The sequence below is a fragment of the Columba livia genome, chromosome 2 (assembly GCF_036013475.1).
Source record: "Columba livia isolate bColLiv1 breed racing homer chromosome 2, bColLiv1.pat.W.v2, whole genome shotgun sequence".
NCBI classification, from domain to species: Eukaryota; Metazoa; Chordata; class Aves; order Columbiformes; family Columbidae; genus Columba; species Columba livia.
This window is the reverse complement of record NC_088603.1, coordinates 145294610-145308861: the sequence shown is the minus strand read 5'-3', so window position 1 is coordinate 145308861 and position 14252 is coordinate 145294610. Positions and strand designations below refer to the sequence as shown.

The 14252-nt window shown below is 31.7% G+C and overlaps 1 protein-coding gene across 6 annotated transcripts in view; it reads left to right on the top strand.

Moving 5' to 3' along the window:
- CSMD3 (CUB and Sushi multiple domains 3) overlaps positions 1-14252 on the top strand; it is a 631749-nt gene that overhangs the window by 485652 nt on the left and 131845 nt on the right. For all 6 annotated transcript variants that reach the window (XM_065054280.1, XM_065054281.1, XM_065054284.1 and 3 more), the window contains one exon: positions 6235-6351. In XM_065054280.1, the coding sequence (XP_064910352.1) occupies positions 6235-6351 (117 nt within the window). The remainder of the gene's footprint in view (positions 1-6234; positions 6352-14252) is intronic.

Below are 14252 nucleotides of genomic sequence, written 5' to 3'. Positions count from 1 at the left end.
TAAAAAAGTGAAGTATCGTCTCATGTCCGCTTAGATGTACTTAACTCATCGTGATATATATATATGTCATTTTCTTCCAGGAACCACCAAAAAATTCAGTGACTTCCCAAAAGTATTTATAACAATATCTAAAATTAATTTATCTTACTAGAATTGTTGGCAGTCATTTCCTGTCCTGTCATTTATGGATGAGAGAAAGAAATAATTTCTCTAATCTTTATCTCAATCTATCACAAAAAAGTGACCAGTCTGTCCATGATCTGTTTCTTCACTTTTGCACAGTAAACTAAATCAATTGTTCAGAAGTGCCTGCTAGATCATATGAGAACCTTCTTTTTTATTTATTTATTTATTTATTTATTTTATTTTATTTTATTTTATTTTATTTTATTTTATTTTATTTTATTTTATTTTATTTTATTCTATTTTATTTCATTTCATTTCATTTCATTTCATTTCATTTTTAAATGGCAAAAAACTTGATGTAATATTCCTGCTGAAACTTTATCACTCTTGAGTGGAGCAGAAATGTTACCTTTTATGCCTAAAATACGAAAGCCTAGCTTAGAAGTGTCTTTGTCTATATCAATGTTGTATTGAAACTCACATTCCTTGTTTGATCCTTTAAGTTTTTCTGTAATATCTAGATAGTTCCTTCTGATTTTGCATTTCTACATTTCCTAAGAACTTTTCTGTTTAACTTCTTGTTGTTTATTTGTTTGTTTTTAACATTGTCATAATTTCTCCAGTTTCTGTTAATGATTCACACCCTGCCTTAGTAAGCTGCTGAATTTCTGAGGGGATTTTGAGGTCAGAGTTTATGCACTGTTATTCTTAGTTTTTTATTGTGTTTGTAGATGTATAATCAGTTTTACCTACATGACATAAAGCCATGTTGTACCATTTATTTTTAAGCAGTATTCCTCGTTGATTCCACTAAGGATTGCTGTTTAAAAGTGGATGGTGCAATATGGCACTGTAATCTGTAATTACAACTGAATTCTATTAGATATTAGCTGTAAAAGCTAGAAAGAAGGTAAGCTGAAAGCAGTAGTAGGAATTAAAAGCTTCAAACTGCAGAAAAGACACTTTGTAACAAAAATATTGAATTCTTCGAACGGTGAATAGATCTGAGATTGATTTTCATACTTATGTAGTCCCTTCTTTACAGTTCTTTTACTGAAGTATTTCCTCATGGGTTCTTTCTTTTGGTTAAACTGCAAAGACATGATGGAAAACATAGAAGCAGTCAACACATGGCAGAAGCTTTTAACCCTGTGATATTTGCTGGAGTTATAGAAAATTTTATTTTACAGCGATAGTTAGGTTTAGATTACAGAGATCTGTGGTTCTATAGTGTGATTTTTCCTCTCTGCAGTGATCATCTACATTTCTTCTACAACAAGCACATACTGAAATGTGAGAAAAGGTGTCACTGATGGTGGTAATGCATTTTATACTGTATTCTCTGTTTACTAATGCATTTCCATAAAGAGGGAGAATTCAGTTCTTTGACAAAGCTGCATGAATACTAATGATCAAAACAGATAATCTACAGCATAAAAAATCTTACAAATTTAAGATAAAGACTGGGTGACATGTTGTTATGATAGGGTTTCTTCAAGGACTGCAGGGAGTGCTATTTTACAAGACAAGATACCACTACAATAAACTCAGCACACACAGAATAGTAAATTTTGTCACTAGTGCTTGATAATGTTTCAAAGAAACAGTGAAAAATACATCAATATACTGATTATTATCACACACTTAACACAATCAAGTACCTTTTTCTCCTTTTATTGTTCACTCCAGATCCTGGAAAGCAGGACAAGGACAGCATACTGAGTAGTATTTTTGTGTGTCAGAGAATAAATTAAAGTAGAACGAAATAAATAATATGATGCAGTATTCCAGAGTCTAAGCAAACATTATTAAAAAATAGTGGAATACCATAATATTATTTGCCTTTTGAACTTTTTTTTGTTAGTTGGTTGTTTTATTCTGCAGTATTTTTTTCATTCTTAGAGAAATAATGATCAACATTTATTGAATTTTTTTGATGTTAGGTACAGTTTACATTTGTAAATGTGTAGGTAAGTCTCTCAATGTACAGCATAATAATTAGGCACATTGTTTTTCACAAATTTTCAGCTTTGAAGCTTGTAGTTATTAGGAAATGAATGAAATAACTTCACTGTAAAACTAAAGCAAAGGCAACGAGACCTGCAAAACTGAAATAAGTGTAAGTAAAAGTCAATAGGTTACATTGTGGTAGTGGGAGCATTATATCCAACCAAACAACTCAATACTAGATACTCTCCAGAGGCAAAATGTGGTGGGTTTTTTTTGTTTGTTTGTTTGGTTGGTTTTTTTGTTGGTTGGTTGGTTGTTTTGGGGTTGGGTTTTTGTTTGTTTGTTTGTTTTAAATAAAATTAATGTTTTTAATTCACTGTAGCTATGGTTTCCTGTTCTTGGATCCAACTTTGACTTCTAAATAGTACTGTTTACTGATGATCAGGGTAGAATGTTCTCTTCCTGAAACTTCTGGCATTTTAAAGTAAGCATTTCTTAAAGGATCAGGAAGGAAATATAGTCAGTGAAATCTATGGGTTTACTAAAATATCAAATAAAACTCTTCCTCCTTCCTGATACATTAAGAAAGGTGTTGGAGGACAGTCTTGTTGCTAGAAGAACTAATGATTTATGAAGTTATACATTTTCTCAGATTGCAAAGGTCAGCTGTGTGCTTACATCTTGATTCAACTTTCCTTTATACTACTTGTTTTGGAGATCCAGGAGTATGAAATCTTGTGAGAATAAAGAGTCATTATAGCAGCAGTTGGAAAAGGAAGAGACCATAAGAGAAAAGGAAAACTCAGAAAGAGCAGAGTGAAAAAGTCCAGAATGAGAACTAAGTGAAAGACATTGCTACGAAATACTCAATGCAAGTATTTTGTTATTGCTGCAAGTTAAACTTTATGTGTGTCAGAGTGACAAATAGTTCATCTCTAAATCCAATCAGTACTGAGCATGTTGTAGCATAGACTGCAGGCAACTCTGTTTAGAGACTTTGCACCTAAAGGAGCCCTTTTGGAAATCCTGCTTCCAGCCTTGTACTGTGTCTCTTGTCCTTTTATGTGACCAGATATGTGCCTGCTATATAACCTGTGCAGATGTATATTGCTTTCATGGGATTCAATGTCTGAGAAAAACTTTTAGATGTTTCAGACAATGTGTCATACAAACATTTTAATTTATATCAATTGTAAAAACAAAATGGCATTATGTTCACCTTTTAGTGACACTGAAGTTGTTTTAATCAGACTGTAGTAGCAATGAGAATGATCAGATTTCTAAAAGTGCAATAATGTATTTAGTATTTTTTTAACTTGCAAAAAATTGCTGGGTTTAATCTCTTTTAGGAATCTATGTGCATTTGCAATGAAATTATTTTGTGTGATTACTTTTATACCAGCTGTGTTAATACTACCTTTCAAATACTGTGAAATATTTTGGCTAGACATATACATTGCTAAATACAAATTCTACCTCAGAGAATCAAGAACACTTTGAAAATGTACTAACTTTCTAAAATTCTTGTGTATAACACAAATATAATTAGTTTCTCTCTTTTCCAAGATTTGAAAAAATGTCGTGGTGATAGGATATTAACTCAAAATTCACTGCTGATTTCAGATACACAACTGCTAATAACAGTAATTTGAAGTGTAAGATATTTCACTGAAGTAAATAAAACTTGCAAAACTTGTAGTAAATTTGATTTTTGTTTGAAAAATTTTGCATGTTCAGTTAATTTATGGGAAAGTATGTTTGTTTAAAAGAGTCTGGTTTTGTTTTGTTTTTAATTTTGCTCTGTTTTAAGCATACTAGTAGTTTTGTAAAATCATAATTATCTTCCTTACCTGCATAACCTTTAGGAATAAGAAAGAATTGGGTTATAAAAAATCCAGACTTTAGAAGTAATGGTCTACTACATGCTGAGTATGAAATTAATTGTTATTAACTAAAAGTATTGATATTTTATGCTATTCCTTAAAATGTTATTAAAAATTAAGAATGAAATTCTGTCCTTTTTTTTTTTGTCAATGGTGTTGACTTCAGTGGAATCATAGTTTTACTCGAATTTGCACATTATTGTATATCTGTACATTAGAGAAATATAATAATGACGTGGGTGTTGGAGTGGGACAGTATTATTGGTCTTTGCTGCAGTAACTTATTTGTTCAACTTGCAAACAGTAAACAATGAAATAGGATTAGGGAGCAGTAATAAGCTTTTTAGCGAACATTGCTCTAGTTTTAGTGCTTTTGTTGCTTGTGTTCTTCCATATTCTCTTCTGTTTCAAACAAAATCAGGAATAGAAAATTTTGAGTACTTACAAGCTGGTAAACAGATCTGTTTTCATAAAAAAAATATTTGTCACATTCAGCTAGTGACGAGATTCTTGTCTGTGTTTTTTCGAATAATTCAAGGCAAGTAAGTTCCTGGATGTGAGGCTTATCCAAGACTCTGTTGCCTCTTGGCAAAAAGTACCAATAATTCTATTATCTAAATAAGTTTTCACAGAGAGCATGTATTTCTGATATTTTGCATGATGGTGGTTTGAGGGAAGACACTGAGATGGTTCATTTAACAATAAAGAACAATATTCTGTACATGTATGTTAGTCTTAGTGCTTACTCTGCATCTCAGAGTGTGTTCCTACCAGTAAAGCTGCACTGAGCATCGCCAAGACTATGTCCTGTTCTGGATCCTGAATGATTTGCTAATCTCTAATGTATGTGGCACATCTACCACATGCACACACACACGCACAAACAAAAGTCAAGATACTTTGTTTGACCTATTTCAAATACCATGACTTTCATGTTAGCCCATTAAATAATTTAGAAAGTGTACATGCAGACTGGAGAAATAGGTGCCATCTGCTCCCGTTCCAGGTACATAGTCTGTCAGACTCTGCAGCTAGACCATACTGAAAAGAACCACTGTTAATGTGAATTACAGAAATCCATGCTCAAAGCACTATGTGGCTTTGAGTTGCTAGCATTAAAAGACATGTTCTTTTTGTGGTATACTATAAATTTTATGTGAATTACCTAAAAGTAGTCTTAAAATACGTTATTTTTAGCTACACTAATACATAGCTTGTGTTTAGTGTGACAAATAATGAGATCGTATCTTCTGAAACAAAAGTAAGAAAAACATATTTTTCTTATTTAATATAATTGAAAATATATTAATGTTTTGAGAACAAACCATAAAAAACAGTGGGGTTTTTTGTGTGTAGCAAATGAAACGTTGAGTAGTTCTTATTTTAGAAAGTCACTTATGTCTTAACAGAGGAAACAATTTTGATAAGTAGATATGTTAACATTAAACTGATTAAAAATGTTTTATTGTCCTAAGTATTAGAAGATATATTCTAAAGAGATGCCATAATCTTGACAATAGATTAAACTACTAAATTTCAGAGTGTTTATGAGAAGCAAGTAGTACATAGGAAAACACTAATGTTTACAATTGTTTAATACAAATTCACCTGAACAACTGATGAAGAAAAAGAATAAAAAGCACTGTTTCTTGTTTGACATTTTTGAATAATGCCAAATGTTAATTTCTGTAGTTAACCTTAGAAAAATACACTGTTGTAGCAAATAGCATTGTTATTTATCTGCCATTTTATCAAGTATTAAAAATATTAATGGTAGAATAAACATGATGTTTGTGTGATAAAGTGTTTGCTCACAACTTTATATATAATGTTATAAGTAATTGAGATAGAAATAAGGTGTACATTATGTTCAGTCAAGGAATACTGACTTTCTTATTTGAGTAGTTCTATACATCATTTTCAATTATGAGTCTATTGGCATGAGTATGAATTTACTAGTGTGTGGAAGGGCTGCATAACCTATTCCTTTAACAGAGCATAAGGCACAATACAAATGAATGATAGTTTTCTATGCTGTGAAGAATAACATACTGGGTAGAAAGCACATCATTATTTTATTAAGATGATTGATAAATGGTAAAGAAAAAGAATAATTGATCTGTAAAACTGCAGCAAGCCATCACTTCTCTTTTGATATATGAGAAAGTTGCACATACTCGGTACGTCACAGATATACAAATTTAATCCAACGTATAAGCGTAAAAAATTTACTGTAATAGCATATTATTCAAAACAGATTATCTTCACTTTCTAGCACCATGTGGAAGCCGGTCAACAGGCTCTGAAGGCACTGTATTATCACCAAACTATCCGAAGAATTATAGTGTTGGTCACAACTGTGTTTACTCTATCACTGTTCCTAAGGAATTTGGTAAGTAGATCTGATCTGATCTCACTTTTATCTTTTTGTTGCTTGGATACTTTTAATAATTCTGAATAATTTGTATGATTGTTTTTATATTAAACACATTAATGTGAAAAAGCTGTTTTAAACTGATATTTCAATTTATACTTTTAATCATTTTTATCATACTCTGTTTTATCTAAAATACTTATATTTGCCATTATCTTTTGAAATTACTGTTGTTTATTTAATTTTGTCTCACCATGACCACCAACATGTAGCTTAGAATATTGCTGTGATGGTAGCCAAATACATTAGTGGTAGCAGTTAAGGTTTCTTCTTACCCAAGACCATGTACCAAGACTACAGAAAGTATAGCATAGCTCCAGTAAGTCCACATAAGCAGGGGTAACAGCATTTGTCTTAAATGTATGGTAAGATTGCTCTCATAATCCTTGTCCTCTCTGCATCATGAAGCAATGTCATAGTCTTGTCAGAAGAAAGAAATTAGAGCAGCATGTGTCTTTCTTGCTTCTGTGGATTCCCAGGTCCTTTGCCAAAACTTTACTCCCATCCTAACATTTTTTTAAATCACTAGATGAATCTTTTGAAGATGTCTTCTATCCCACACAAGGATAGGGCTTTTGCAGCACTGTTTTATCTCTCTAGATTTATGAACTGCTTTCTCTCTCTTTACTATTAAACAATGCCTACAATGACAGCTGATAGTTTATTGTTCACTTTGATTCCTTGGTAAGCAGTTGCCACATACTGAGTATCGTTTGTTTTTTAAATATTCGTGTTTCAGATTTATGCTTGGATAAGTAGGACTTGAATCTGACCCACTGCTCACATTTCAGTTCATCAAATAACAGCTGCCTGGGGATGAGCACTAATCTTCATTCCTGTTGATTCTGCAAATATTTTATCCAAATTAAAGACAATTCCTGAATTGCTGTGTATCCATCAGCCACACTCATGTTGACTGAACTCCCTTAATATCCAATTAATTTGTTCTTATAGCACAGAGGTTCATAGGCTACTACAAAATAAACAGGTTTTTAAAAGTATTTTTTCCTAAGCCATGGGAATCTCTATGTATTCCTCTAGAACATAAAGGAAAGATTGAACAGATTTACACAATTCTCAATTTATTTCTATTAATAACTGTTACAAACACATGCTTTTTGACTTGGCTAATTTTGTTTAGATAAACTGGAAAGAGAATGTCCTTCCATTTGCATCAAATATGATACTTCTTAGTTTATGACACAGATGTTAACATGTAAAGAGTTAAAATCACCACAATAAAGGATTTACAATGTAAATGCTCTGTACTTCATATCTTTGACATTCTGGATAGAAACGTAATTTTGTGATTTCTGGAAATAAAGACAGAATTCCCAAAACAAGAGATGGAAATGGGCAAAAATCCCACTGTTATGTCTAGTTGGAATAATTTGACAAATTCTCTTTTTGTTTATATACTATGCATGTTAATAACAGTATTAAGAAATTCTGTTCGACCCTTTCACATTGATTATACAAAAAAAAAAAAAAAAAAAAATAAAACAACCAACCAAACAAACAAAAAACCACATTATATTTTGACAATTACACCAGGTACCTGCTGTAGAATATGTCATGGAAATATTGAAATCACTTTTGTGAATAAAGATAACATGAATGCCTGTGTGTTGAAAAATAAATGTATAAAACATACCTGGCAATAGCCATTCAAAAATTATGATGACCTGACACATAGAATAGGCCAAAACATGCGTATCTATTTTAGCTGGGTTTATTTCAATAATAATCCTACAGTAGGAGGGAGCAAAATTCCTTGCACACCAAAACTCAAATTTTAAAATACAGATCTTTCTCTGAATTATACAGTAGTGTATTTTTTTTTTTTTTTTGTAAATTATTGATATAGGGTTTATTTCTGACCCATTCCCTTTTACTATTCTGTTGTTACTGAAATTATTCCAGACTTTTCAGAGATTATTCACAGGAAATAAGATTTTGGAAAATGAAGGAGTACTCCAGGAAAGCTGCTGACCTAAGATAAAGTCATTTTCCTAAAGAAAACAGAAAAACTTCTTCTTCCGTAATCTTCCTTATGTCTCTGAGTTTCAGTGTGAAACATAGTATTCAAATATTTGCTGAATGGAACCTCTTTAGGAATTATTTTAGCATCCAATACTGTATATGAAGTCTTGTGACAGAGCACAGGTTTTTTTTAAAAAAAAAAAAAAAAAAAGCTAGAACCAGGTCAATGGAATAGCATATTCAGTGTGTAGAAACGAACTCATTGGCCTGGATTGGTTTTTAATGGAGTCAAAAGCTATTTCGTGTGTGGCTTTTCAGATTCTCAAGACCTAAATTCTTTGGAGAAGTCAATGCGGTGTAGACTTCTATTCAGTGTTTCATTATTCTGTCATGTAGAATCACAGTTGCAATATTTCATACCATGACAAGTTTAAGCTGAAGTTAAATGATTCATAAAAGCACACAGTATGCTGCAGGCAAAATCTTTTACAAACGTGGAAGACTCATCTTTGACACTCTCCCACTGATAATTCAAAATGAAGTAATGATCATTAATTGTTCAACACTGAAATCCAGTACTGGTTACAATTAAAATGCAGATGTTTAATATTTTAATTTGTTTTCCTGATGCACATTAATTAATTTGTATGCTCTGCTAAGTGTAATGGTGTCATCTATCCTTCTATTTAAATTAATTTTATTAACAGAAAAATAAATTTTCTATCAACTTGCCTCTGCAAGTAACTTTCCTTTCTGTCAGAGCAAAAAGACAGACTGAACATACACAGAAGGTATGTAAGTGTGTTTTATGAGCTATGCTATCAGAAAATTAAGTATCGATTCTCAATGGCCATCATAAATATGAAATTTAAATCAAAACTCTTTTTTTCCTACAAAGAAGCTAAAAAAAGGTATAGAATTGGGGCAATGTCTGGTTTCCATGGAGACTGTGCATTTACTTTGCACTTAAAACAAGATATACTATTTTAAAAGTGACAAGCACTTTATTGTTAAACATGACATTTTGGGACAAGTTTTCTTATCATTTGGCTAATGAAGGTAGACCCAGTTTGCTTACCATAAACATGGAAGTTAAAATGCACTGTTCCCTTCAGTTCCTGAATAACTGACTTGTATTAACAGATACTTTTCTATCCTGTGGTTATACCATTTTCAGATTTTCCTTGCATCTTTTCTTGAATTTTTGTGTTATGAGATAACCTTGAATTATTGTAAAGAAGCAATAGAGAGAAGAAACAAATAAAGGCAAACAGCAGGGGTTTGGGATTAGTATTAGCATTAATTAGATCCTTGAAAGAGTAATTTTTTGCAAATGCTGGAAGGTACATGTGAAACTTTTATTCTGCCAGTACAAACACACATTGAGCAAAAAATGTTGTCAACATGTGTTTTCTGTTAGCTCACTGCATCTAGAATTGTTAGACAGTTTAAAAGCTGTGTCACACTACAGTTAGTTCAGTACTGTTTAATTTCAAACTCCATTTACATTTGGAAAGAAAAAACACATATAGACAAGGACAGATCCTAAGTAGTAGAATGTCCCATTTGGCAACCTCACAGAATGAACATATGAACAGAACGGTATTTATGATAATACTTAGCTGCATTAAAGTAAAACGTTTGCTTTTAATAATTTCAATCCATCATCACTGCTGTGTATATCTTACTTTCATTTAAAAAATGTGGCAGACATGTATGGACTGACATTTTTAAACTGTGGAGGATTTAAATTAAAATAGTTGGAAATGTCTGGTTGGATATCTAGCTTTAATATTTTCAACCATTAATTAAGCAATTATTGAATTAATTTGAATTGAATTTGCTGAAGGGGAGGTAGAGGTAATAGAGATTACCTCAAATATCAAAAAAGCTACCATAGGCAGGAATCTTATTCCGTTTCCTACCCTCTATTCATACAAGTAACCAGTTCAAAATCAGTGGGACTGCACTGTCCAAATAATGAATACTTGTCAGCAAAATTGAATGAAATTACAAAGGCTGCTCCAAATATTCTATGCTCAACTGCATAAAGGCTCAAGACCACTAGTTTCAGGAGAAAGCGGCAATAATCCAGTTTGTATAATATATTTCATAAAAAGCCGGCCTACCTTTCCTTCCTGAAAAGAGAGTGACTTCAAACCCACAGGACTTCTGAGAAAAGTTACTTTTATTTATTTGTAGATTTTGAAAAATATGTATTTTTTTACCCTGTAATCATCAAACTATGTTTTTAAGAAAAAATATTCTGCTTTTTTCAATTGTGTTTGCGAGAATTTGACATAAAGACAGAAAAGCTGACTGTATCAGAGGACACTTCATTTAAAATCTAAAAATGTTTTAGAAAGATGAATTACTTTATTAATACAACTAATGAATTTCAATGTAGTTGAGCATGACAACCAGTTAGGAGTATAGTACTTCATTTTTTTGATTTATTTTATCAGTTTTCTGAAATATAGAGTGAACACCATGCAATACTGTGAATACACATACAAATATTTATTATTAAAAATAGGAAGAAATATTTGTTGTATGAGTAAAACCAATAGATAATAGAAATTTTGTGTCCCTTTTCCTTTTTATTGGCATTCTTTCAACTCTTTTGCCCGGTTGTCATTTCTCTTTTTAACATCATTCTATTAATTCAAGGTTTTCAAAGGGTCTTGTACTAGCATTCAAAAACATTATAATGATATTAGCAAATTCTTAAAACTGAGCTTCAAGAGCTCAGCATTAAAAAGTGTATGGAAATCCTTGTCTGCAATTTTCTCCAGCCAGCTAACTAAGCTTCATTCAAAAGTACATAACCAGCAACGTTATCTGTGACATAATTTAGAAACTCTGGACAGAAGTGAGACATCATTGTGCTAAAGGTATTGGAAAGACACACAAGTGGTTTTTATGACAGAGATGACAGAGGTGATAAGCCTAATTGGCTAAGCCTAATTTGTTGTTGTTTTGGTTCTTGTTTGGGTTTTTTTGTTTGCTTGGTTGGTTGTTTTTTTGTTTTCTTTTCTTTTTTTAATATATTATGAGCATTTGCAGCACTGGTGTAAATACTGTTTTATGCTAATTTAGATCATTGCCAAAATATTGTTTTGATTTCAAAATTCTCTGAGTGGACTTAATGGTGGTGGGTACATGTCTCTTAACTCCTTTATCAAGTTAATTTTGAGAGTTAATGAAGTACACTGAAGGGAGATAAGAATGGAGTTAGACACACTCCCACCACAATAGAAACTAAATATTCTCAATGTGCCTTCAATATGTATTGAATGACTGAATATGAATTTATTTTCCACTATTATTTTGTTTAAAAATAAAAAAAAAACCTGTTTGTTTGAGATGTACAATGCATTTTTAAGGCATAGTTCATTTATTCCTTAAAGTAGGAAGATTAGATAGCTATATACTAAATACAACAAAAATCTGGGAAATCTAGCTAATTGTATTGTATGCATTTTAGCAAGAAAATAATGCCAGGTGGTGAGCCAGAAACATAAGAAAACTTAGAAGTCTAACTTCTGCACAATAAATGGACATAAAAAGCTTAATGGAAAAAAAAAATCTTTGTCCATAAGTGCAAGATGGAGTCAGATGCAGTGACATGATCTGTGTTATAATCTGTATAATCCAAGTGGGGATGCTTTAAATCTATGAATGTTTAAGCTGCCCTCAAACATTGTTGATTTATGTGCATACATGTTATAGGCTTGCATGCAAAGCAAACCCTTTGGTGGTACATTTCCTCTTGGTTTAGCTATGTATCTAACTATAGAAGTTAGGTATCTAGTCTAAGCCATTCAGATGTTTGCTATAATCAGCAGAAATACATCTTCCCATGGCATGATTCATCCCATCTGAAACATCTATCTGCAATTTTTGGAATGAGATGAATCCTCTGTAATGTAAGAGAAACAGCACAGCTCCATTTTGTCATATTTGTTCTGGCAGCTACTGCAGGTTAAATGAATTAAAGAACATTGCTGCTAGTATAATCTACATCCATCCAACAGTCATCTTGTACAAACATAACTTCATTATTTTATCCTGTAAGTATATGGCAAAGCTAGCAATTTCATATGCATTTCAGTTAGTAGTCATTTAGGGGCTCAAGTTTGGATGATTCAAATTCAAGATTTCCATAGTGATTCTTTATGCTCAAATCTTTTAAGTCTGACACTGGAAGTGAACAAAATCTGTATCTTATATTTTAAGCGTATATTAGGCAATAACATTCCTGTGTGTTCAAATATTGTTGGATCACATACACAAGAAGAATTTCAGGTTATGGACTGCATAATGTTAGATATTCTACATGGATAGGAATGCATGGCTTATAGCCTGTCTATACAATGAATACTTAATAGATTTATGTTTCCATCTGGAAAAAGAAACTGAAATACAGAATTAGTAATAGTCTGGAAATACTTTATTTCCTTCTTATTTTTCCTTATTATTTTCTTCTCCAGAATATATTGTAAATGTATCTTAAAGTACTATTTAAAATATAAATATTTGCAGAGTTTTGTATAAAATGAATTATGCTGCAAGAATTTAGGTTACATATGTAAACTAGGAAATTATTTTCACATTGATAGAACAACTAATTTATTTGAAGAATATTTTGCAATTTTTAACAAGGTTATGCCAAATATTTTAATTTTGCATTGTATTTCAAACACAGAGCAATAACACTGACTACTTAATTTAGATACAAATAGGCTAGTAGCAATATATTCTATATGGAAGATAACTGGTAGATAGTGAACATATTTTTATCGTAGTGTTAAATACACATGAATTATTGTGCTATCTGCTCTCCATAAAATATCTTGAGATTGTAGTCTAAGATTTTAGGAGAATAAAGGCAAGCATTAATTATATAAATATTAACTTCTGATTTGCTTTTCTAATTCATGGCCAAGTTTGTGTCATTCAAATGCTGACTATATAATTTAAAGAAGTGCCAGAAGGTCATTTCATATCGCTTTCCACTTATCTATGAATCTCCTAGGTTTATGAGAGACTGGCAGATTGTATGTAAGCAAACTCACAGCTGGGGAGTAATGAATTCATTGGTTCAGTGCTTGATGTTCTTGCCAAGTAAGCAGATGCCAATAAAAAAGTTACCATTGGGTGACTTTTAAAGGAAGTCGAAGCTATTCAATGTATTTTTGGAAAGAAAATGTGAAGAGATTTAGTATTTTCATTGCTTAATATGATTTGAAGACACTTTTTCAATGCTGCTTTTAGATTTATTTGCAATGAAAATGATTAGTTTTGGCTCAAATCTTAATGATGTTTTGAATATAATAATGACCAATTTAATGCAGACAACTAAATAGCTTAAGCTATTGAGTTTGACTATGAAGATATGGCAACAGTATAGCTGTCTTTTTAATAGCCTAATGACATAGTAGAATGACGATAAGACCACATCTGTGGTCTTCAAAGAAATTAATGGCTTCACAATAAGTAAAATAATGTTACTATAAAGCTGATGAATTGATGAAGGATTTCTAAAGATTTATTTTTTTTTCCCAAGCAGTGTGACTCCAGCTGCTCCAAATATTTAATTATCAAACCTTGTTCATAGAAAATGCTGTTATTTAAAGAGCTGAAATTATTCTGGGTTCCTGATTCCAAATGATAGAGGACAGACTACATTACATTTGTGACTTCAATGATTTCCAACACATGTTACTATCCTGGGGAGGAGACTAAGTGGTGGCAGATCTTGTAAACAACTCTGCTTTATTTTTAGGTTCACTTCTTAGGGCAGGATTGAAGTACTTTAGCAGCACAATACCAAAAGCTTGCATTGTCATTGATTAGGGCCTTTTAATGTAAAG